General features: G+C 48.9%; 10 protein-coding genes across 10 annotated transcripts; 5 read left to right on the top strand and 5 right to left on the bottom strand.

Annotated features, from left to right (window-relative positions):
* Positions 1 to 67: 67 nt before the first annotated feature.
* Positions 68 to 2,660, top strand: FSST1_003702 (Vps53-like protein; the record flags this gene model as incomplete). Its single annotated transcript, XM_083229805.1, has 3 exons — positions 68 to 107; positions 166 to 1,958; positions 2,010 to 2,660. The coding sequence occupies 3 exons, from the start codon at positions 68 to 70 to the stop codon at positions 2,658 to 2,660; spliced, it is 2,484 nt and encodes an 827-aa protein (XP_083087132.1).
* Positions 2,661 to 3,450: 790 nt separating this feature from the next.
* FSST1_003703 (thioredoxin-disulfide reductase TRR1) lies at positions 3,451 to 4,635 on the top strand (the record flags this gene model as incomplete). Its single annotated transcript, XM_083229806.1, has 4 exons — positions 3,451 to 3,469; positions 3,552 to 3,614; positions 3,668 to 3,786; positions 3,844 to 4,635. 4 exons carry the CDS (start codon positions 3,451 to 3,453, stop codon positions 4,633 to 4,635), a joined length of 993 nt encoding a protein of 330 aa, XP_083087133.1.
* A 321-nt stretch (positions 4,636 to 4,956) lies between these two features.
* FSST1_003704 (UDP-N-acetylglucosamine diphosphorylase) lies at positions 4,957 to 6,515 on the bottom strand (the record flags this gene model as incomplete). Its single annotated transcript, XM_083229807.1, has 2 exons — positions 4,957 to 5,025; positions 5,082 to 6,515. 2 exons carry the CDS (start codon positions 6,513 to 6,515, stop codon positions 4,957 to 4,959), a joined length of 1,503 nt encoding a protein of 500 aa, XP_083087134.1.
* A 1,371-nt stretch (positions 6,516 to 7,886) lies between these two features.
* FSST1_003705 (uracil-DNA glycosylase-like protein) lies at positions 7,887 to 8,840 on the top strand (the record flags this gene model as incomplete). Its single annotated transcript, XM_083229808.1, has 1 exon — positions 7,887 to 8,840. One exon carries the CDS (start codon positions 7,887 to 7,889, stop codon positions 8,838 to 8,840), a length of 954 nt encoding a protein of 317 aa, XP_083087135.1.
* A 212-nt stretch (positions 8,841 to 9,052) lies between these two features.
* On the bottom strand, positions 9,053 to 10,542 carry FSST1_003706 (actin family; the record flags this gene model as incomplete). Its single annotated transcript, XM_083229809.1, has 2 exons — positions 9,053 to 10,413; positions 10,488 to 10,542. The coding sequence occupies 2 exons, from the start codon at positions 10,540 to 10,542 to the stop codon at positions 9,053 to 9,055; spliced, it is 1,416 nt and encodes a 471-aa protein (XP_083087136.1).
* A 278-nt stretch (positions 10,543 to 10,820) lies between these two features.
* Positions 10,821 to 13,009, top strand: FSST1_003707 (uncharacterized protein; the record flags this gene model as incomplete). Its single annotated transcript, XM_083229810.1, has 3 exons — positions 10,821 to 10,853; positions 11,049 to 11,595; positions 11,649 to 13,009. The coding sequence occupies 3 exons, from the start codon at positions 10,821 to 10,823 to the stop codon at positions 13,007 to 13,009; spliced, it is 1,941 nt and encodes a 646-aa protein (XP_083087137.1).
* A 291-nt stretch (positions 13,010 to 13,300) lies between these two features.
* Positions 13,301 to 14,817, bottom strand: FSST1_003708 (putative TOS1-like glycosyl hydrolase-domain-containing protein; the record flags this gene model as incomplete). Its single annotated transcript, XM_083229811.1, has 4 exons — positions 13,301 to 13,746; positions 13,797 to 13,966; positions 14,025 to 14,518; positions 14,575 to 14,817. The coding sequence occupies 4 exons, from the start codon at positions 14,815 to 14,817 to the stop codon at positions 13,301 to 13,303; spliced, it is 1,353 nt and encodes a 450-aa protein (XP_083087138.1).
* A 1,454-nt stretch (positions 14,818 to 16,271) lies between these two features.
* Positions 16,272 to 18,356, bottom strand: FSST1_003709 (RNA-dependent ATPase ROK1; the record flags this gene model as incomplete). The annotated part of the gene is made up of 1 exon (XM_083229812.1): positions 16,272 to 18,356. The coding sequence occupies one exon, from the start codon at positions 18,354 to 18,356 to the stop codon at positions 16,272 to 16,274; it is 2,085 nt and encodes a 694-aa protein (XP_083087139.1).
* Positions 18,357 to 19,082: 726 nt separating this feature from the next.
* FSST1_003710 (uncharacterized protein) lies at positions 19,083 to 19,709 on the top strand (the record flags this gene model as incomplete). The annotated part of the gene is made up of 1 exon (XM_083229813.1): positions 19,083 to 19,709. One exon carries the CDS (start codon positions 19,083 to 19,085, stop codon positions 19,707 to 19,709), a length of 627 nt encoding a protein of 208 aa, XP_083087140.1.
* Positions 19,710 to 20,511: 802 nt separating this feature from the next.
* On the bottom strand, positions 20,512 to 22,716 carry FSST1_003711 (uncharacterized protein; the record flags this gene model as incomplete). Its single annotated transcript, XM_083229816.1, has 3 exons — positions 20,512 to 21,964; positions 22,022 to 22,126; positions 22,310 to 22,716. The coding sequence occupies 3 exons, from the start codon at positions 22,714 to 22,716 to the stop codon at positions 20,512 to 20,514; spliced, it is 1,965 nt and encodes a 654-aa protein (XP_083087141.1).
* Positions 22,717 to 23,765: the final 1,049 nt, after the last annotated feature.

Raw genomic sequence — 23,765 nt, forward strand, 5'->3', positions numbered from 1 at the left:
CTGCAAGCAACAACGTTTGATCATCTTTGGAGTATTGCAAATAGTCAATGGCTGAGTCGCTGTTATAATGAATGGCAACCATCAAGAACCTTCAGCCCTAGATGCTGGTGAGTTGGTGGTGAAGCTCGATTACTTTGTTCCTTGGCGGCTAACCCTCCTTGATAGCCGACTACAATCCGATCGACCACCTCAACCTCCTGTTTTCACACCCCTCGACGATATCATCTATAAGTGAGGTGTCAAAGTCTCTACAGAACCACCAAAATGCGCTTTCGAACGACATAGTCACTCTTGAAACCACCCAAGCCTATGGCTCCGACTCGAGCCTGGAGCGCATGCAGTCAGCGCAAGCTGAGCTTGCCCAGCTATTCCGAAAGATCGAGACGGTGCGCTCGCGTGCGATTGAGACCGAACAAAATATCACGTCGATGACGGCCGACATCAAGCGGCTCGATGGAACGAAACGCAACCTCACGCTGAGCATGACTGCTCTCAAGCGGCTGCAAATGCTGACCACAGCTTATGAGCAGCTCAGGGGCTTGGCCAAGACGCGCCAGTATAGGGAATGCGCAGGCCTTTTGCAGGCCGTTCTGCAGCTCATGAAACATTTCAACAGCTATCGCAGTATCGAACAGATCGCGACGCTGAGCAGAGGTGTAGCTGAGCTGCAGCGCGAGCTTCTGGAACAGGTTTGCGAGGACTTTGAGATGGCATTCACTAAAAGCGAAGTTGGTGCGCGAAGGGGTATGCTCGTCGAAGCGTGTCTCGTTATGGATGCCCTAGGAGATTCCGCTAGGTCTCGTCTTATGAATTGGTATGTCAATACCGAGCTGCGAGAGTACCGACAGGTATTTCGTGGCAACGACGAAGCAGGCAGCCTGGACAACATTGGACGACGATATGCTTGGTTTAAACGAATGATGAAGTCCCACGACGACGAGCACTCTATGATCTTTCCACAACATTGGAGGGCTAACGAGACATTGGCAGCAGCCTTCTGCGATGGTACTCGTGATGACTTCAAGGGTATCCTGGAGCGGATCATGCGACGGACGGACGGTAATAGGATCGATGTAAACTTGCTGTTGAGTTGTCTACAGGAGACGTTGGACTTTGAGCAGAGTCTCGAAAAGCGATTCGCAACGACTTCACGAGCCAGTATCGACACGCTCAACTCTGTTGAAGACAGGGCGCACAGTTTCCACGGGATGATTTCAGTTGCCTTCGAGCCGTACCTAAGCCTATGGGTCGAATCACAAGATAAACAATTGGCAGCAATGATACCCAGATATCGCAGCCAGCCGCTTATACCACCTGACGACGAGTTCTCACCACAGGCTGTTATTGCCTCGGCGATTGAGCTGTTTCACTTTTACAAACTCACCCTCTCACAATGTGCCAAACTATCTACCAGCGAGCGTCTCCTCGATCTAGCCAAAATATTGGCCAAATATCTCGATGAATATGCTCAACAAGTATTGCTGCATATACTACAGTCCGGCGGTCCTCAAGGTCCTCCACTCCAGGACGTCGTGCTGGTGCTAAACACGGCTGACTTTTGGCACATCAACACCAATCAGCTGGAGGAGAGCATCAAGAAGCGAATTGACAGCGAGCTCGTGTCCAAGGTTGATCTCTCGTCACAGTCGGATGCCTTTCTTGGCGTAGCGAGTGCATCTGTTCTCGCTCTAGTACGTGCTGTCGAACTTGACTGCGAGGGTGTTTGGCGTGAGATGAAGAATACGAACTGGAGCACTATGGAGAGCGTTGGTGATCAGAGCTCATACGTGGGAGAGCTCGTAAAACATGCTGATGGCAAAGCTGCCGAGATCTTGGCCATTATCTCGAAACAACAATATGCCAGAGCCTTTTGTGACAATTTGGTGGAGCATCTGGCGACAGGGTATATCAATAGCATTATTCAATGCCGACCAATATCCGAAGTTGGCGCCGAACAGGTAAATTGGCCCCGCGCTCGAGTCAGGCATGTACTAACAGTGGATTTCTAGATGTTGCTTGACAAATATGTTCTCACCAAGGCGTTTGAGAAGTTGATCATGCACCATGCATCGCTCTCTGAACAAGATGCTCCACCATCGAGCTTTGTACGGAGAGTTCAGCATTGTATGAATCGACTTGACCCATTGCTCAAGACTCTTCAAGTGCGCCCATCGCCACCCGAAGGTTTGGTACAAGCGTATCTGATTCATATTGGCGATCGCTCGGATACCAACTTCAAGAAGATATTGGATCTCAAGGGAGTTCGAAAAGCGGACCATGGCCACTTGATAGAGCTCTTTGGCATTCATCGTGACAGCACGGCAAACGATAAGCTGGTTGCCAGCTCACCCTTGTTGACACCTCTCATGACGACCATGAGCTTGGGCAACACCGCTAATCTTTCCACCCTGAACCCCTCTGTAGCCTCTGCAGTCAGTCCCAGGTTCGAAGCCGGATCACTTGGCGAGAAGCTTCTTAGCGCAGCAAGGGACATCAGCCAGAGCAGCACGAGCACAGCTGCACAGACGGGATTAGAAAAGGCGACAATTAACGAGAACTTGCGGAACTTTGGCAAGTTCTTCAAGAGAGACATTGGATCTTTGGGAGCGAGATTTGGAAAGCGAGATGGCAGTGTTGGTGCAGAGGAAGGACAGCGATAGAGCGTGTAGACACAGTTAGATCAACTATGGATGTCATGGATCCCTTGCTTTTTCAATATGCTTTCAACCTAGACCATGTTCCATGATCATGAGGAATCAATTAAATAGGTTCATTTGGCTTCTTTGATTGCCGCGGTATAACTCAGCTTTGTCACGCCACTTGATCTACTGATTGATAAGGGAGGGCAAATATGTTGGTTAGTAGTTACTAGTTAGTGAAAAAAATATCTGGTCAAAGTCAAAAAGTCATCCAGCAGCTTCCAACTAAACATTCTGGCAAGGGTCATCTCCACACCAAAAACCTCCCCGTTGGCTTATAAATCCACTACTTAGAGCCGTGATCCAATCATATTATCTACTCGAAATTGATTCCATATCGCCCGTCGTGCTTCAAATCTGCATTGACTTGCCTCGCCTCGCATTGCATGCAACTATACGCCTAGACTCCACATCTCAAACCACGTTGACGCTGATTCCGAAGTCGCTCCAAGTTCACTTGACCGGTTTTTTTTTACTCTTTACCGCCCCTCCCTTGTACTAGACAACTTATTTGACATTGCTAGTCTGCAGTGGCGCTTTCCTGTTCCTGTTCCTGTTTGAATAAAGAACTCGCGACAGCCCGCCTTTTTCTCTCTTTTTCTCAACCTCCCCTTACAACACCGCCAAACTGTTCTCTTCAACCTTTAAACGTGTTACTCTTCGTTCAAGCGCTGGTCTATCGATTGCGGCAGCGGCAGCTACGTTCCAAAAAACAACTAGAAAACCAGCCATCGAGTTTGGTGTAAGGAAAATGCACAGCAAGGTTGTCAGTATGTTTTACCCCTCCATGGTCGCATGGTGAACCCCTCATGCCCAAAAATTTACAGACAAGGCTGACATTGCTTTCTATAGTTATCGGTTCCGGGCCTGCTGCCCACACGGCTGCTGTCTACTTGGCACGAGCCGAGTTGAAGCGTGAGTAGAATAATCGCTAAGATATCGATGTTGCAAGACTAACACAAAGTTAGCCGTTCTCTATGAGGGTTTCATGGCCAACGGTATCGCCGCTGGCGGTCAATTGACCACCACCACCGAAGTCGAGAACTTCCCCGGTTTCCCCAAGGGTATCATGGGAGGCGAGTTGATGGTAAACTTATCTCAAATCCTCTCAACACCGAGAAACTAGACTAACACCACTTTCCAGGACAACATGCGAGCCCAGTCTGAGCGCTTCGGCACAGAAATCATTACCGACACCGTCGCTACCCTCGACCTCTCTTCCCGTCCCTTCAAGTACACTACCGAGTTCTCCCCCGAGGAGACACACACCGCCGAGACCGTCATCCTCGCCACCGGTGCCTCAGCCCGCCGTCTTAACCTCCCCGGCGAGGACAAGTACTGGCAGAACGGTGTCTCCGCCTGCGCTGTCTGTGACGGAGCCGTCCCCATCTTCCGCAACAAGCCTCTCTTCGTCATTGGCGGTGGTGACTCCGCCGCCGAGGAGGCCACTTTCCTCACAAAGTACGCCAGCCACGTTACCGTCCTCGTCCGTCGCGATGTTCTCCGTGCCAGCCGAACCATGGCCAACCGACTTATCAACCACCCCAAGTGCACTGTCTTGTTCAACAGCGGTGCCACTGAGATCCGAGGTGGTGAGGATGGTCTCATGAGCCACCTTGTTGTCAAGAACAACAAGACTGGCGAGGAGAAGGTTCACGAGGCCAACGGTCTGTTCTACGCCATCGGCCACGACCCCGCCACCGCCCTTGTCAAGGGTCAGGTCAACATGGACGAGGATGGTTACATCAAGACCGAACCTGGTACAACATACACCAACGTCGAGGGTGTCTTTGCCGCTGGTGACGTCCAGGACAAGCGATACCGACAGGCCATCACCAGTGCCGGTACTGGATGCATGGCTGCCCTTGAGGCTGAGAAGTTCCTTGCCGACCACGAGGACGACGAGCGAGCCGACGAGCGACCCAACCCCAACTAAAAATAAAAACAAACCACATAAAAGCTTCAATATAGACTTGCCCCATTTTAGACATGATATAGAAATCTACATAAAAAGCATGAGCAGTCAATAGACTTTCAATCTAATTCATTCAGCGTTCATTAACGATATTTCTACAATTTGGGGTGCATCCATGTGCCATTTCCTAACTCAGGATTTGTATTTACCATTTCATTACTTTTGTCGATTATATTCTTGAACTACACAAGATTGCGACAAACAACTTTTTCTGCCAAACCTAGGACAACAGCATCATAATGTTATCCTGGCTGGGTCATGGTATCATCATGTATTGTTTCCCTAGTCTCGCTCCAGAACTGCAGGAGGGGTAATCTCGTTACCGTTGAGCTTCTCAAGACCCTCACCACCCTAAGAATTGTTAGTAAAAGAGTCTTTGCACATGTTATCTCGAAGACTTGACTTACGTAGCTGATCAGAGGGGACACCTCGACGCCGACATCGGCCTTGTCGCCAACAACGATGGCGCCGGCAGCCTCAACCCAGCGCTTGCCCTGGGTCATGATATCGGCCTTGCTGGTGTCAGGGTCGTCCTCGCCGGTGCCAGGGGCGTTCTTGAGAGGTGAGAACTCATCCTCACGCTTAACCTCAAGAGAGGCAAACTTCTCGAGGGACAGGAAGGGGAAGACGTCAAAGACGAACTGCTCAAGCTTGATGCCGTTGGGCTTCTCAGGCTTGACTGTCTCGCCACTCTCGAGATCGGCAGATGGGATCTTCTTGCGGGCGATGTGGTGGGGAAGCTTGTGAGCCCACTGGGGAATAGAGTCGAGGAAGCGGAAAGAGTAGTAGTGGTTGACAATGTTGGCGGCTCGGAATCGGAGGAGATCAGGCTGCTTGGGGTCGGTTTCCTCGGCAGTGGACTGGTTGATCTCAGAGTACTCAACGACATCGGGCTTGCCGTTCTTGGAGAGAATCAGACCGACGGACTCGGTAGCGTTGCGCTTACGCACGACCTTGGTAGCAATGTCGACATCGAGAGCGGCAGAGAAGCCAATGAAGACGGGGTCGGCAACCTTGACAAGGCAGTTGTCAACGCAGTAGGCGTGGATGTGCTGGATGCCACGCTTTCGCATATCGTCGACAACACCAGAAAGAACAAGAGCATTGTAGAGACCACCGTTTCCATCAGGAGCAACAGCAACCTTGCCCTTGGTCTCGAGGAGAATCTTGCCATCGTTGGAGATGCAAGGCAGAACACCCTGCTCGAAGATCTTGACGTTCTCCTCACTCAGGCCAAAGTAGTTGTTCTCCTGGAAGAACTTCTCGGTGGGGCCTCGAGTAGGGCCACTGGTCATGACGTACCAGGGAACAACAGAGTTTGATCCCTTCTTAGCAGCAAGCTCCTGAATCTTGGCGATTCGCTCACCCTGAAGCTGGAAGAGAGACTTGTGGGAGGGAAGGCCAATGTCGTAGCAGCCCTTGGGAGCAGAGCTACCCAGACGAGTACCCTGGCCACCAGCCATGAGGACAACGGCGACCTGACCCTTGGAGATGAGGTCAAGACCAGAGTCGTACCACTTGGCAATATCATCGGCGCTGGAATCGAGGATACTGGCGGTGGCAGATTCGGGAAGAGGCTCGAGGCGGTCGGGCTCATCGCTGGTCTTGGGAGGGTTCAATGCGCGGTGTGTGATGTCGTTGATGTGGGAAGGGTCGAAGCCAGAAAGCTGCTGGTACAGAGTTCCTCGCTCGGCGGAGGACAGAGAGTCGTAGAAGGTGAAGACTTGCTCCTGGCCGGCCTTGGTGTACTTCTCCTTGAGCTCGTTGAGAGCCTCGGGAGTAGGCTCAGCAGGGGCGTCAGAGCCTTTGCCAAGGTGAAGCGCTTGCTTGATGGCCTCCATTGTGATGTATAAGTGGTTTGGGGGAGTTGCGGTGAGAGCGATCGAAGCTTGTAGACGAGTGTTTGTCTAGAAGCTAACAAAAGACAGAAGATGGGAGAGATGGGGAGAGAGTTGGAGAGAAAAGAGAAAAGAGGAATGAAGTTGGAACAATGGGGGTGGGAGGTGGGAGCTAAATACGAGAGGAAGAAAGTCGATCTCGGAAAGAACCTTACACAAGACCAGTAGATGGTCTGCGACTTTCCTTGTGGTTCTTGATGTCGTACTTTCCCTAGCAACGTACCTACCTCCCAACACGTTTACTTAGCTTACCTCTTTCTTACTACGCTCTTACCTTACCTTACCTGTAACGTCGTTTACTTCACCGTACCTTGCTTGCTTAAAGCTCCCCCCAACACTGATGCCCCTCAGCTGCCCCGCCGACTCTAGGTCCAATTGAGCTTGGCACCAATTGGAAGGGGACGATGAGCGGCTGAGGGGCCCATCGATCCTCTTCCTACCTCATGCCTGGTGCTGATGCTGATGCAGAGGCTTTGCTGAGTGCCATAACTAGCGCCCATGTTGTTATGCTGGCACCTCCTATTCGATCATTCATGATATGTTTCATGCTACATGAATGCGTACGTCAGCTCAGCAAAATGGGACAGACAATCAGAGAGATAGAGGGAAAGAGCCCCTAGGGTAGAGATACTAAGTTATAATGTCTCAATTGTACTTGCAGACATCGTATTCATCGTTCTCAAGAAAGAACAGATCCATACAATTTCTTCAGGGACCAGCAGGGTTCGGGTTGTTCAAGTTGTCTCACTACCCCACCATGACATTGAGATGAGGCCTGAAGCAGGGCTATAGTGTGGCTGTGGCGGCTGACTGAGATTGTCCATGTCATCTATTGGATGGCTACAGAGTAGATGGATCAAAGATGCTGAGAATAGCATCACATCGAATGCTAGGACACACTTCACTCACAGCAAAACCCATGACGGACTATTTGCAAAATCTTGTATGAAAAAAAGACATTGAAGCACAAGAGCATTAAAGTATATCGCGTGTTTCCCTCCACAATACCATATTTTAGAGTACAGTAACCAATTGTCAGTGATTGGGTATTTGTAGTCCCGGCCCGGGCATAAAGCTCCTACAACAATTACGGCTGCCTGTGGCGAATGACCCAGAACAATCTTCACGCCATGCTCATTGAGACGAGTCTTCCATTATGAAATTAGTACCAAGATCAAGTTGATTTAATTCTACTTCAGCGGAATCTTAAATACTAATAATGCTAAAGACGGTTTCCGAACTGTCTTACAAACATCTACGCGTTGTACTTCATATCCAACGTACTTTTTTACTTACATTAACAGGCGAGACATCATGACGAGAGGCAAAGACACACAAGACGCTCACATCCAAGAAAACGTCGCTGACGAAGAAATAAACGGCGGAAATGATGTCCCAAGCTCACCACCTCAGCCAGCTACCTTTAAAGGGCGTCTTCAAATGAGTGACTTCATGTTCAAGTCAACTGAGTCTACAGGCAAGGGAGAACCCCCTATTCGAAGATCGCCACGGTTCAATCCATCAACATCTTCTGCCATAGCGGCGCCTACACCAGTAACTACAGTAAAGAGGACGAAAAAGAGGGAAGCGGAAGAGAAAGAGAATGATAAGCCAAAGAAGAAACGAGCACGCCCCAGTTCTGGATACGCGCCACCCTCAACGTACGCCCATCTCCCTGGTCTGCCAGATGCCATTGCCGACAACCTCCTCGTTCTGTTCATCGGCCTAAACCCGGGAATACAGACGGCAAGAACTGGACATGCCTATGCTCATCCATCAAACTTATTTTGGAAACTTCTCTTCTCAAGTGGCCTCACTCCACGTCTCTGCAGCCCGGCAGAGGATCGTCAGCTCCCCGAGATGTACTCGATGGGATTTACCAACATTGTTGCCCGACCAAGCCGCAACGGGTCTGAGCTTAGCAAGCAGGAGATGGACGAAGGTGTTGAGATTCTTCACGAAAAGTGTCGCAAGTACCGTCCCGAGTCTGTATGTGTTGTTGGCAAAAGCATCTGGGAAAGTATTTGGCGCGTGAGGCATGGCAAACCTGTTGGGAAAGCTTTCAAGTATGGCTGGCAGGATCAATCAGAGAACATGGGCGTCATTGAGGGTATATGGGAGGGATCCAAAGTGTTTGTGTCAAGTAGCACAAGTGGTCTTGCCGCTACGTTGTCGCCGGTTGAGAAAGAACGAATATGGGCAGAAATTGGAACATGGGCAAAGAAACGGAGGGCTGAAAGGGAGCTCGAGAGAGAAGGCAACAATTAATATAGTAGACTTAGGATCGTATACGTTTACTGAGCCAGACGCTTACTTCTCTACAGGATAAAATTTGACAATAATAGTGATAGGTTCTTATATGTTATGTTGTCTTACTCGTCTAGTTTCAACTTTTGCCATGCCCGGCCCTTCTTATAGTTCAAAGGAAATCTTCCCAACTCCATTACGCCAGAAGCCAAAGCGTCTACAGAGCCCAGCCTTTACTTGCATCGCTTCTCAACCACATTAGGACCATTCTCCTCATACTCCTTTCGCGAGATCCACATCTGGTGGAATGTGCCCAAGCTGGCAAGGATGCTGCCACCGATCCAGGCACCGAATCGTCGCTCGCTCGTAAGACCTGCGGCGTGGATCTTGATCTTGAGACCCGGGTACATGGCCATCAGTTCGGTATTCAGGCGGTCGTTAAATCCGTTGATCAAGGTGGTGCTGCCGGTTACAACGACATTAGCGAGTAGGTTGCCCCGAAGATCGACATCAACCGCGTTAAGCGCGGCACGGATGAGCTCGGGAATAGTTTGTGTCTTGTTCAGGCGGTCAACCTCGGGGATGGGGTATCCAGCATTCTCATCCCACATGCCCTCCGTCACTCGGAATCGCTGCTCGCGCCACATTTGGTTGTAGCCGTCGGGCATCTCAAATACACGGCCTGGTTGTGTCTTGACATACTCCTCATTGCCGGGGACACTATAACGGCCAGGGCCACGCCAGACCTCTACCACGGACTCTTTGAATTCCGTCAACACACGCTCCTCTTCGTAGGCGCGGAAAGAATCGGTAATCGAGTAGGGGAAGTTTCGTAGTCGGACTGAAGGAGGTGACAGAGCATCGACTGGTGTCTTGTTCTCAATCATGAATGTGGGTGTCAGGTCGACCTGGAGCTCTGATGTTTCGAAAAGAGATCGAATCTGAGAAGAGAGCCAAATGCCGCCAACAGGAGACTTTTGGATGGAGCGCTTCAGAACCATGCCATCGTGGATAGCAGTGACTGAGGTGTTGGCGCCACCAACATCGATGACCAGTGACGTGGCCTTTCCAGCAGCAAATGCTGCCAACACAGGGGTGCGGCTCATCCAGAAAGCAGGGCAACCCCAATTCTCCATGATAATCTCAATAGCCTTCTCGCGAGCCTTGGGCGTGTTCCAAGGTGCTTCAGTGACCAAGAGAGGGTTCTCGCCCAAAGGCTTCTCCATCGACTCGGCTTCGGCGTCGTCCATAGCTATATCACCCTCTCCATCTTGACCTTCCGGCCTGGGGTCGTCGTTGAGACCATTCTTTGAGGGAGGTGTCTGTCGTTCGGGTTGAAGTCGCTTCACGAGCATGTTCTCCCAAATTCGAGCTGCAACATCCCAATCTTCCACGACACTGTCCTTGTTCATGTAGTTGCGGACTTCGTAGTTCTCGCGAGGGACGAGGCACTCGTCGCCAAAAAGATCGCGGGAGTTGTCGCCGGTTACATGGCCGTAGAATGATGGCAAGATACTCTTAGGAACGTCTTCGCCAGCGAATCCCGCCCGAGTTGAGCAGTATCCGGGGTCGAGAACAAGTGCGGAAACCTCATCTATGTTAACATCAAGTTAGTGGAGATCCTTACGGCGGGTTGACGCGACATGGGGGAGCTAAAGCAGCGCGTACCTCCTCCGTAGATGTCGGTAGGCTGCACCGACGAGGAAAGTGGTTGTTGGGCCATTATTAAAGCTGTGAAAGAAAAAGTCGCTGTTCGGAAATGGTGGAGGTCAATTGAATGATTCGGCGCAGCAGATCGCGAGGACGTTCGCGTTGTAACAAAATTCAGCCTTGAGTTAGAGTGGTTGGGAAGAAAGAGCAGACGCCACATTATGTCGAGGCTGAACTGTGGCCGTGTAGGACTAGAGGGCCCCCACCGGACCGCGGGTCAACTTCGGTGGGGCAGGCTTGCTATAAATTTTCGCAGATGGCCTCTCAGAATGTTTACTCTTTTCTTCACACATGGAGCGCGAGTTCCATGTTATAATCATGATTGTAAGTACACAACTTTTGCTACACACAACCCTCTTTTCCTTTGCCTATATGATGAGCTCGCATATCTCGCTTCAGAACCGCTGCGATTGACACAGTTCGCTGTGACTGATTTAAACTGCCAATTCTCTGACCCTAGTGCATTGCATTTCTTCACTATATCTTCACTTAGCTGTCGAAGCATTGCTAACTCAATAGATAGAAGGTATGATGTCGATACGATATTTGCGCCAGGCCGGTAGGCCTTTGATACAGTCAATCTCTCTAGCTTCAAGTGCTCGTTGCTTGCAAGCATCAATATGTGGTGGCTCCTTGACGAGGACAGCATGGAGCTCACAGAGTGTGGCAAGCGGGAGGTGTCTAGCTACCTCTGCTGCTAGATATGAAGATAGCGTTTCACCTTTCAAACAACAGCGCCGGACTGAGCTTTGGGCGGAGCAAGAGGAAGAGGATCCCCTCTTCACAGAGACACATCCTCGCCTCGTGAACCGAGCAACGCGAATGTCGGTGCCAGACTTCTATGAAGCTTTCAACAATAGTCTTGATGATTCTAAGGATGTCACCGTCTACGGCCGTATCCGATCTAAGCGAGTTGTAGGAAAGAACCTCATCTTCATCGATATTGTGAATGAGTTTACGCGCCTACAAGTTATGGTCAACCGGTCAAAGTGTATGGTGGATGAAGAGGACAGAAGATTAAAGTTCGGATTGTTCAGAAGTTTGATAGAAGTGGGCGACCACATATGTAGGATCCCTAATGCTTATCCTGTTGTATCCCAGATGCTTACAGTCTGGCAGCGATCACTGGTATTCCGACTCGTACTAAGGCTGGTGAGCTCACCATTGAGGCCAAGGCTCTCCCCGAGCTCCTATCTCCTACTATGGAGCAGATTCCCGAGAAGCTCACGGATCCCAAGACGAGAATGCAAGAGCGCCATGTTGATATGTTGGTGAACCGTGAGGCGATCGATGTCTTGCGTCTTCGTGCCGAGATCACCAAGTACATGCGCGATTACTTCCACTCTAAACGATTCCTTGAGTTCCAAACCCCGATCCTGGCCCAGAATGCTGGTGGTGCCGTCGCTCGTCCCTTTGTGACCAGAGCCACCGAGTTCAAGGACAAGGACCTGGCACTCCGTATTGCACCTGAGTTGTGGCTCAAGCGTCTCGTCATCGGAGGTGTCGATAAAGTCTTTGAGATTGGTCCTTCGTTCCGCAATGAAGGCGTCGACGCCACACACAACCCCGAGTTCACCATGTGTGAGTTCTACAGCGCATATACCAACTTGGAAGACTTGATCAAGGAGACTGAGGAGATTTTGTGCGGCCTTGCCCAGCGCTCTCAAGATCTTATCTCTACTGAGCTGACAGCCCTTCCTCCCATTGACATGTCTCGCTTTGTCCGCCCCTTCAAACGAGTTGAGTTTGTTCCGGCACTCCAGGAAGCTCTTGGACTGCGTCTGCCTAAGCTCTCATCACCACATGCTTTACCAGAGGTGCTCGCCATCTTGAAGCTTGCTAACGTCCAGGTCCCTGGTGAAGTGCCTACATCATTGGCCAAGCTGCTTGATCGTTTGGCTGCCATCTATTTGGAACCCATGTCCTTTACGGAGCCCGTTCTTATTATGAACCACCCTGCTTGCATGTCGCCACTGGCAAAGAGCTTCGTATGCCCCGAGACTTTCCAGCTCGTTTCTGCTCGAGCGGAGCTCTTCATCGGTGGTCGCGAGTTGGCCAACATGTATGAAGAGGAGAACGATCCAGAAGCCCAGAGGCGCAAGTTATTTGAACATCGACATCTCGTCAACAAAGATGATGGCAGCATAGTTATTGAGCTTCCCGAGACACCAGAAGGAGAAATAGCTATCCAGGAATCACAGGAAGAGCCTTTTGAAGACGAAGATGGCGATGCGGCTCCTCTGGACCAGAGCTTTGTCAAGGCTCTTGACTATGGCCTGCCTCCTACCGGTGGCTGGGGATGCGGTATCGAGCGTATGGTGATGTTGTTCTCTGGTGCCAGCCGAATCAGTGACTGCCTCAGCTTCGGCACCATAAGAAACGTGGTTGGACTCTCTGCGACCGAAGAGAACAAGAAGGACAGTTCCGAGGAACACAAAGCCGATGAGGAAGAAAAGAAAACGGGCATCGAGGGCCAATAAATCTTGACACTTGTACGAATAGTAGACCCTAATCATGGGGACGATGTATGATGATAGCATTGTATAATACTGCCGCAATGGCTACACCAAAAAGCCTTGAAGAGAACAAGAAGCAATTTGTCTCATTCCACCAGTACCAAATTACCCACTTGTTGGACAATGGCTAGGATGGCGAACGTGAACCGTCACTTACGTTGATGTTAATTGGCACTTAATATATGTACGAAGAAGAAGTAACACTATCTAAATCAAGACAAAAGACAAGTCCAGGAAACTTCGGATGCCTTCCACCTAGGCCACAAGTTGGAACAAGCTGCTGCCCTTCTTGGGAGAAGACATTTCCTTGACCCAAGACTGAACAGTCTCATCACTCAACGACGAGCCAAAGTCAAAGCTATCAGGCAGCTGCTTGATAGCAACGCTCGAGGTTCGCTCGCAAAAGACAACGGCGACCTTGATGTACTTGTCAGCAGGACGCTTGAAGTAGTCGGAGCTTCCAGCGCCGTTGTTCATGTGGAAAGTGCTCTTGCACTTGTCATCGCCCGAAGCGAGGACTTCGTAGATGTCAACCTCACCACAGCCGGTCTTCCAGCAGCTGCACTCGCTGTACTGGCCAGTACGGGGGATACGACCGTTGAGGGCCCATAGGGCGGGCATGTCGCCATTGAAACCGTTGTTGCCGTCAAAAGGCATCTTGAACTGGAAGAGGAAGATCTTGTTGGAACCGGAGAATCCCTCTGTTATGTGTCAGTGAACGTTACTAAAGGATTGACCAAGGGAGACATACTGTATGCGACGTCTTGAGCACGAGAGTATCCACAACTCTCATCGCACTTCTCGGCACTCCAGATGGAGAATTCCTTGTTGGAGGGGATATAAATGTGCTTCAGGACCTTGGGAGAAGAGGAGCCACCGGTTCCTTTGGCGTTGAGATAAGAGAGGGAGTTACCCCAGGTGCTATTAACTTGGTGAGTTTTCGCCATACTTGAACAATGCTAGAGCATTGTGAACTCACTTGTCAAAGACACCGGAACCCTCGCCACCATAGTTACCCAAGAACATGACATTGTCGGCAACTCGTTGCTGGGCGTTATAGTAAGAGGTACGCTTCCAGTTTCCTCCAGAAGAACCAGAATACGAGTTTGTCTTTGAGTTATCATCCTTCTTGGGACTCTTGTCGGATTTCGAACCGGCCTTGGGAGCCTTCTTCTCTGCCTCCTCAGGCTTGGATGCAGGCTTGTTTGCCTTGTTGGAAGGAGCACCGCCAACAGCGGGGGCAGCGTGAGTAGCAGAGCCGCCGTACCAGTTGTTCTCCCAGGACACTACCTTTCCATCAATGGTGGCAGTGACCCAGTCTCCGCGCTTCTTCTTGCGCTGTTCGTGGAGATGGCGATGGCCGTGGACATGGGGAGAGGGCGCAGTCTCGGTGTCACGCTTCTTCTTGCTCGAACCGAGATTGTAAACGGCGAACTCCTTGAGCTTGAAAGGGCCACGAATGTGAACAGAGAGCTAATGATCTTTTGTTAGGTCTAACTAGGGATATGTATGAGTGATTGTTGACTTACATCCTCGCTCAGGGGTCCAAGAGCACCATCGTATGAGACGGACTCTCTCTGGCAAGATCCATCACCACCCATCTTGCTCACAGCCTGGTAGCTACCCTTGCCAGAGAATCCTTGGTAAAGGATCTCCTCAATGGCACCACAGAACCAGTTACCGCCCTCGTTGACGGCGTTGCCAGTGCATTGTTGCGTAAGGGCCGAGGCAAGGCCAGTATAAGCCAAAAAGGAGAAGTTGGAAAGCTTCATGGTGTTTTCAGTATCCAAGATATATCACCGCGGCTTGTAGATATTTTGAAACTTGTTCTCGAGTATCTTTGTTTCGTAATAGTAGTGCAAGGAGCGAATGCTTCGGTATGAACTGTCTTTCAAAGAATGGATCTCAAAGACATCAACAGCCCAGTCGGTTTTAAGGAACAATCAACAAAAGGAGTGTATAGCGGTTGTGAACCAAAGTGTTGTAAAGAATGAATGATTTGTGTTTCAGCACCAACCTCGAGCAGGAACGTGAGTGACCAAAGTGAAGCTTCCATCCATCATGAGGGTGATGGCGATATTAAAGGAAAACCCCCCATAGTCTGGGCATCACGCAGGCCCATCTCCTCTTCCTAAAGGAGATTGAGCGCCATCAACGTCTAGCTTGTCCCCAAGTCTGGGCGGTAGATCTCAATTCTGTTCCTGGCTCAACAGGACCTTTGAGTGACAACTCGGATGCCTCATTGGGTGTTATTACCATCTGTAGCCAAGATCTATAGTGGTGGTGGTGCGGGCATATTGTTTCAGGGCACAACGAGACCGGACTCTTGGCCAATCGAAGAGTTGAAATGACTTGTTTCCAATAGTTAATCAAGGCGACGGCGTGACCTTGCTGAATTTGGCATGAGGCAATCACAAAGAGCCACGCTTTGGCGCGTAGGCGAATGGCGCAGCAGTCTTGGCTTCAAAGCAGCATTGTTTGGGAGCATTTGGTCTAAGGCCAAGAGTCTTGACTAGACGCCGAGATGCGCTATGTAAGATTGGACCTGACAGACAGTAGGGCATGGTTGAATATCTGATGTTGCTTCGATTCATCTTGCGACTGTCTTTTTAATACCTTGTCGACGATGAATATGTGTAACAAGATCTCGAGGTATTCAACCAAGTCTGAACAAGCGCTGTCCGCCCAAATACCAAAGAATGGCAGCATGTATTGAGAATGTCTGATTAAGAAACCCATGAAAGAGAGGTTGGGGTAGGGTGTAATGTAATGACTAGACGTAGCATCCCTGAGACACCAAGAAGCCGCGTCAAAGGCCAACGCTTGTCTTGTCTTGGCTTTTCTTGGCGGGTCCCCTATTTCGACTCCTAAAAACCAATGTAAATGACGATCATGTCTTTGTTATTTTAATGACAATGAATGCATTTCAGGAATGCCCACGTGCTGTCTAACGGAAATGCCCCATAATCGAAGAGGAGATGTCCCAGAAAATGCATTCACAACAATGGCTAAAGCAGTCTCGACTGGCAATTGTCGACATTTCTTTGTAGTCACATGGGCGAAAGTTGAAAGAAAATTGAACCTCTGTGCTTATTCGTGATCCGAGGTTTTCTGGTATTCTGCGTTTTGTATCGAAATCCAGAGACACTGTTGGTCTCTCCAATTATCTCCTGCTCTTCCTGGTATATACGTGCATTGTTTTTTCTTTTTTACCATGACAAGTTGTCTAGTCATCGAAACCACCCCATTCTCCGTCATCGCCACTGTCATCGTTGGGCTGTAGTTTTCTCTCCTTGCTTCCCTCGATAGCACCAAGACGGTTGTTCTCCTTGCGTCTATCGTAACCACTCTTGGATGAGATCTTGGACTTTACGCCGCTTCGTCGGGCCTCGTTACCTCTCTCCTTGAGCTTCTTGCGGTCCGCCTTGCCAACATTTGGCAAAGCATCGAGCAGCCATTTTTGCACACCAGCTTCGCCTCCCGTCTTTCCAGCCTGCTTCTCGCTGACAGCAATCACATTGGCAACCATCTTGACAAAAGGAATGTCTTCCTTGGTATAGAAGGTGACTGCGACGCCACCTTCGCGACCAGCACGACCTGTTCGTCCAGCGCGGTGGACGTAGCCAGCGCTGGATCCAGGTACATCGTAGTTGACAACGCCGTTGACACCGGCAAAGTCCACACCTCGCGCTAGCACGTCTGTTGTGATCAAAATCCAGATGTCACCGGCGCGGAACTTGCGCATGATGGAAGATCGAGCAGAGTCTGTGAGACCGCTATGCAGAGCAGCAATTCTTGCAGCACCACCAGCCTCGAGAGGAATATCGTACTGCAACTCTTCATGCAGAGCAATCGCTCTGTCGATAGTTTGCGTAAAAACTAAGAAAGGGGGTCGTAGCGGGGGGCCCGAATCATCACTGGCTGTAGGGTGTAGCAATTGACGCAGGGCAAGTAGTTTACCTTGCTCCGATGCAGTGTAGATGAGCTTGTGAGCAATGTTTGGCACGGCTGTATCCTTGAGGCCAACGACCAATCGAACAAAGGCTTTTGGTGTAATATCCAACGACTGCGCCCTTGAAGTCAACTTCTCTGTGACCATAGACTCGATGTTTGATCCCATGGTAGCAGACCAGAACGATACTCTGAGGTTGGTATTTGTGCAAGCTGTCCAGTCAGCCATCGTGGCGTCCCGGAAAAGAGGGTCAAGGAGAACATCAGCCTCATCCAAAATCAAATCTCGCACAGTAGGGAGGACCTTTTGTGTGCTAGGAGGCCCAGAGGTGAGAAATTTGAATAGAAGGAAGGGTGTGGTGACCAAGATATCAGCCTTGGTGATCTGCTTAGGCTTGTCATCGAAAGGTTTCTCGTCGCCATCCTCTGATTCTGACTCCTTGTCCTCTTCGTCTTCAGAGCTGTCCTCTGCCATGTCCACCTGTTCGGCCGATAGTTGAGTATGCTTCTTCATCGACACAACCCTGAGGCCTGTGCCCTTGGCCAATTTTTGTCCTTCGCTGACGATCTGGTGCACCAGTTCTCGAGTTGGTGCAACAACAACCGCTTCAAGCTCATGGATGTCGCCGGCATTTTCTTCAGAGCGCCTGCGCAAGATATTGTTGATAGCAGGGATCAAGAAGCTGATAGTCTTTCCACTTCCTGTAGGAGCAATGGCCAGGAAGTCGACGCCTCCGTCCAATCCCTCCTCGTACTTCAATGCCGCTTGAGGGTGGACCAGAAGAGGCAGGCTACCCATTTGAACTTCAGTAGGAACTCGGTATCCCTGGAAAACAAGGTTGTCGGCGACCTTGTCCGAAAGACCGTAGGCATTTCGAAGCTCGCCGAAAGAGTCCAAGGGCTGTGGGAAAAGCTGCTTCTTGCCATCCTTCTTGACTTCGACGGCGGTCTTCTTCTGCTTCTTCTTGCTCTTCTTAACCTTGGATTGGTCTTCAGTCTTTGAGAGTAGAGTAATCTTGAGTCGATGCGATCGCAGGAGCTGGCGACACTCGTCCTCGCTCAATAATCGAGATGATCGTGTAGGTTTCGGCGCTTGGACAGGTTCTTCTACTTCGACGGGTGCTTCGGCGACGGGCTCAGGCTTGGGCGCAAAGAAGTCGACCTCGGGCAGGTCTACTTTAGCCTCGGGCTCGGGTTCATTCTTTGTTCGCTTTCGCTTCTGTCCGCGGACTTGATCGTGGTACAGCTGAGGGTTCGTGCTAGTGCCAGCAGAGGGAAGCTTCTGTTGAGGGTTGAAGGCATTTTGGGATCCCTTTTGGGTCTTTTTGGTTCCTCGCGATAGGAGCTTTAGGATATCCATGGTGAATAGTATTGCGCTGATACGCGTGACAGGAGCAGTGAGCGTGGATTGTGCGATGCAGTGCGATTCGGAGGAAAATCTGCTAACAATTGAGAAATGGATTAAGAAATTTTAGTGGACCCATATTGACTTGATGGAAATCGTAGGTCGGATAGTGGGGGTGGGGGATTGGTGTGGCGCAATTAAGCCACCGTCGAGATCACCGCCACAACTCAACGGGTCGATCCTTAGATGATCGATCAGCTACTGTTAGTTGTGGGCGCTATGGCTTAGACGTTGCAAGACAGATCAACATCAGATGCGCTATATCGAAAATCCCCGAAATGTTGGAATCTGTGCACGTCTTTTTCTCGATAACATCAGGAACGACGCTTCATGGTTGATCCCCTGTTAAAGAAACATTTTTATCCAATAGTCGAGGTCAAGATGATGAACTTAATGTCGATCTTCGTCATAATCATGTCCAACTTTTGCTGCACAAGGTTGACGTCACATCAGCAACCAGGATAGCCAGCAATCAGGATTTGGGAGGTTCGAAAACATGGAAATACATGAAACTTGGCTTTTTACAACAGGAATTTTGTACTGTATGTCTGTATCTGTACCTTTTTATGACTTGCATTCCCCATTTCTTCTTTCTTTCCTCTAATCTGAACTGACCTGACCTACATTCAACCAACACCACCACTTATACACGTACAAGTTACACCACAAAATACCGCCATCATGCCGACTATGCTTGGTCTCACCAACGACCGCTCTACCAACGGCCTCAATGCCAACGAGAGCAAGTTCGGAGGTCCCTCTAGCCAAAGGGGAATGGAACTCACCCCTAGTCAACAAAATGGCAGCATCGTTTCTGGCATTCAAGGATCCGATTTCTTCAACGGAGGCGGCAAGCAGCAAGAGCACGACCCGGATGACGAATCAGACGAGGAGAACCTCAAGACAATCAAGGGTCGCAACCTCTCCGCTGTCAAGGAGATGGAGACTCTCCTCTGGCGCGCGCTCTGCGACAAGCCCAAGACGGCCCTCAAGTACATCGCCAAGGACGCCGTCATGTCCAACCGCTTCCTCTTTGGCGACCCCACACCTCGCACCGCCGACTCTGATCCTTCTCTGGAAGAAGAGGTCAAGCACTGTGAAGAGTGGCTCGCCTACAAGATGCACGACCCTCAGCCCGTCGAGATCGGTCTCATGGCTGCCGCTATTGGATACAAGGTCACGCTATTCCGCCAGCTCGATCAAGGAGACGGAAATTTTGGTATGCAGACTGTCCAGGCCACCTGCTCTAGTTCCTGGAGACAGCTTGCCAGTGGAGACTGGGAGCTTACCAGTATGTTTGCCGGTTAATATACTAGGCTGACAACTTGGACGATTGCATGAAATTGGATTGGCGTTAATAATGTATGGAGTAAAGGCCTGGTGATTCGATGGACTATTATAAACCAAGATATATATTGTTGATAGTTATTTGCCTACTACTTATATGCAGTATAATATACCTAAACAGATACCAATATTAAGCTTGTAAAAGAATTTAACCTAAGACTTTAAGAGAAACTTTAATTAAATAGCCAACTTCTTTTTAAAAGGCTTTATTAATTTTACAGTAATGTAACAGGTACTTTCTCATGTAAGGATATAGAAGTAAGAGGCCCGGAAGACTTACTATGGCCCGAAGGATAAGACTTAAATTCTTTATATCTGTAAGAATAACAGGAGAAGGTGCCGCTGAGCCAATAGACTCAAAAGTCAACCAGTTTAATCACAAGTGATTGAATTGCCTCTTACATCGATATAAGATGCTTAGGCCATATCCTTCAGGCTATAGTAAGTCTTCTAGGCCTCTTGCCTCTATATTCTTATAAGTAATAAAATGTAATTTAAATACTTAAGCTATAATTACCTAGTTTTAACTAATTAGATTTTATAAAGTTATAAGAGCTCTTATAATAAATTAGCTTTTAGTAAATATATTAAAAAGTATAAAGTTAAGCGGTGAAATTCTTACGTATTACTCTTGGGAGCTATAAAACATACTGCTTGTATTTTGTTATATAAGGATTGAAATTGCATTTATTCCCATACTCATAATTATAACCTCGTCATTCTTTCATTTTGCTTTCTTCAGCTTCTTAATTATACCAGCTTATTAATCGTCCATGATAGGCTCAATGCTGATCTCATAGTCCAACGGTCTCCCCGTGCACTTAGCGTCGCTAATATCGCTCTCGATGTACCGTATAAACTCGTCACGGATATTTCCAAACACATCTTCATTGTATAGATATACCTGCCGCAGATGAGTGATTGGTCCGTACTGTCGTATGCACAACCCTGAGATCTGGTCTTTGTCCTTCAGCGGCAGGGCCACAACGAATTCTCTCAGTGACATTGTGAAGAAGTCAAAGGAAGAAATATTGTTGATCCTGTTGGTGTGGCTGTTCGAGTGACGCAGCGAAAAGGAAAACCTTATGGGTGTGGTAGTTCCCTTGGCGTGGTTACGGAGATGGCTGTCGAGAACGTGCTTGGCATGCTCCGAGTCGAAGTTGAGTTTATTCTCTGGGAACAGACCCTTCTCTGAGGCCATGGGAATCTTGACGACGCTCTGGTATGGGTTCTTGTTCAGCGACGAGTCTGTGAATGCCTTCTTATAAGGTAACTCTTCTGCCTTGTCTGTTTTGTCTCCGATTGCTCGCCCTTGGCCGTCTTTGTTGTCTATAACATGATTGATGGGGACGTTGGTAACCTTGATAGGAAGGGGGGGGTTAGTGGTGAAGAAACTGTCCGAATAACCATCGGCAGGCATTCCATCTGGCGTAAAATTCGTAGTCTTCGTTTCTAAATATGCTGACGATTCTGGAGGTTCTGAAGGTCCTGAAAAGACAAAAGCATCTCGAAAAACAGGCGGTGTGTAAGTTTGCTCTGGCACATACATCGGTGAATTGAGCCTCGATCGGAAGCGGGATACTGCGTTAACTTTTGTCTTTTTCCGATGGGATATACCCGCTTTCGGAGTCTCGGTTTCTTTCTCGAATACTGGACGGTAGGGATTGTAGGGGGAACTTGTGACCTTCTCCCGCAGCGGCTTGCAAAAGATCGTCCCCTGGACATCACTAGAGCTAGTTCTTTCTGGTACAGAGTCTTTTGGTGGGTTATTTTGAATATTCTCTGTGACGTCTCTGGGATTATTCTCTTCCAGGGTTTGGGGTACAGCAGGCTCAGCAGGCTCAGCTTTTGCAGTCGTGGGATTGTTCTCTTCTAGAGTTTGAGGTACAGCATGCTCAGCATTTGCGGGCAGGTCGCCCGGAAGGCCATCACACTCGACATTGAACGTGTCCTGCTTGATCTCGCTACTGTTGCAGTCCACGAGTTGATCACGGATAAGCTCGTCGTCTGATACAAACAAGCTCTCTTCTTCTCCTGTTAGATTATTAGGTAATCCGACACTAGAGTCTAGGGCATCTAGACGAAGACTCTTTGCGCGACTTTGAGCTTGGGGGGGTTCTGCTTCAGCTGGGCGCTTCGGGCTTTGTTTGGGCAGGAAAGTTTCCTGCTGAGGCATCATGTTTTGCTCAATTCCAGAACCATCTGTAACGGGTTCTCTAAAATGAATAAGTAAGCAAAAGAATCTCAATCAATCGTTCTCCAGGCTGGCTTACCTCTTGGGAACACGATCAGGGGAGGACTCTGGGACAAAACGAGGAAGAACATCATCATCAGACAGATTGTCAATGTCAATCGCACATTCAGCAGAGTCTCCGATGCTTTGCAGAAATTTCCTTCTCACTGAGGATATCTTAGATTTTCTTCTCTTGCTGTTGATCTATTGAAAAAAGTTTTTTGCTAGTAGATCCTGAATACTAGAAAAAAGTATGTCAGCTTCTAGAGTACATAAATGTTAGATAATCATATTAATGAAGTGAAATTAATATAAAGAGTATACTAACATTTCGCGATCTCTGTCATTAGAAAGGATGTATTGTGAGGTTTTGCGAGCCGGTTGTGACCAGAAAGAAGATCCGCGCATTTCGTGAAGAAAAAAAAGGACCATTGCTCGAAGATAATTTCTGCATTCTTCTTTTGACCAATCCGTCAGGGATTCGGCCGGGATTTCATGAGCCTTCTTGTACTGTTTGAAGGTCTCAACGCGGTAGTGATTGAAACGTCGTCTGATGGACTTGTCGCAGTCTTTTCCCAGGCCGAGCTTGTCCAATGTCTCCTCCATAGTTGGAAAGATTTCCTCTGAGTGTGAACTAGTTGGCTCGGTTATGGCCATGGTCGTGAATGGCCTTGGTTGAGACTCATTGTCTTCTACGACAGGGAGACAACCAAGTGAAGGTGGTGTGAGTGTCATGATGTCAGTATATTGAATACTGGCGCTCCACCTCTTGCTGTGTTTCAGAAGGTTATGTAGAAAAGTGTTGGACTTGGTCCAGAGAGAATCTGACAATGGAGGAGTGCAGCCTGGGCCTTTTGATGCTTTTGTTCAGTACAGTTGGAGGCAAGCGTTTTCTCGTATTTTCTTTTCTTTTCTTGTCTTTCTTTTCTTTTCCTCTTCGTTAGCGCGTCACGGTGTCAATGCTCATCTCGGTTTCGTGACGTGGAGCGCTGATCCTTGCTAATTCCCGCCGTCATACTCTGTACTCTGTATCCGTACAGTCAACTTGCTAGTGATCTGGTAGACTTTGGACTAACATATATACTAGACTAAATCACAAATGCCACAGGCTGACGCGCTAGGAGTCTCGCTCTCACATAACTTGTTTTGTGTTCTCCTGAGGCAGGGAGTATTATCCATGCACTTGCCTCCTTTCTCCAATGCCGTCGGTCCCGTTGTATGACTATGGCGCTCGAGCTAGGGGGAGAAGGCGAAAATGAGCAGACAAAAAGCAAATAGAGTTCCACTCATCCAAGGAACCCACCATGTGATCAGCTAGGTTTCATCAAACTGAACGGATTCAGTTGGTCAAAGGCCTCTCTTCCTTGTTCGGTTGTAGTATCTTTCAGCCAAAGTGTCTAATAAATCAGGTGATTACGCCCTATTCCAGCCTTAAAGTTAAACTAGCCAAGTTTAACAATTGAACAAATAGCAGACTAACATTAAACAAACTACATATCTTAACTTTCCACTCTATTCGTCGAGATTGACTCCAGACTAATACAAGTCTTAAACTATTCATTGTGAAGGTCTTTCCCGTTTATAACCTAGCAATTAGTTTACTCTTTATTAGCTTGATAAACAAGTTTAATGTGTACTTTCCTATATCACTGTGTGATATTATGCAGATCTTAATAAGTTCTATCTCCCAAGGCTACATAACGCTTATGGATACGATACCATCTTCTTAATATGCCTAATCGGTTAACTATGGGACAAAGAAGACTTGCCACCTAACAGATATT

This window comes from Fusarium sambucinum, chromosome I, assembly GCF_050947815.1.
Source record: "Fusarium sambucinum isolate potato_lamoka chromosome I, whole genome shotgun sequence".
NCBI lineage: Eukaryota > Fungi > Ascomycota > Sordariomycetes > Hypocreales > Nectriaceae > Fusarium > Fusarium sambucinum.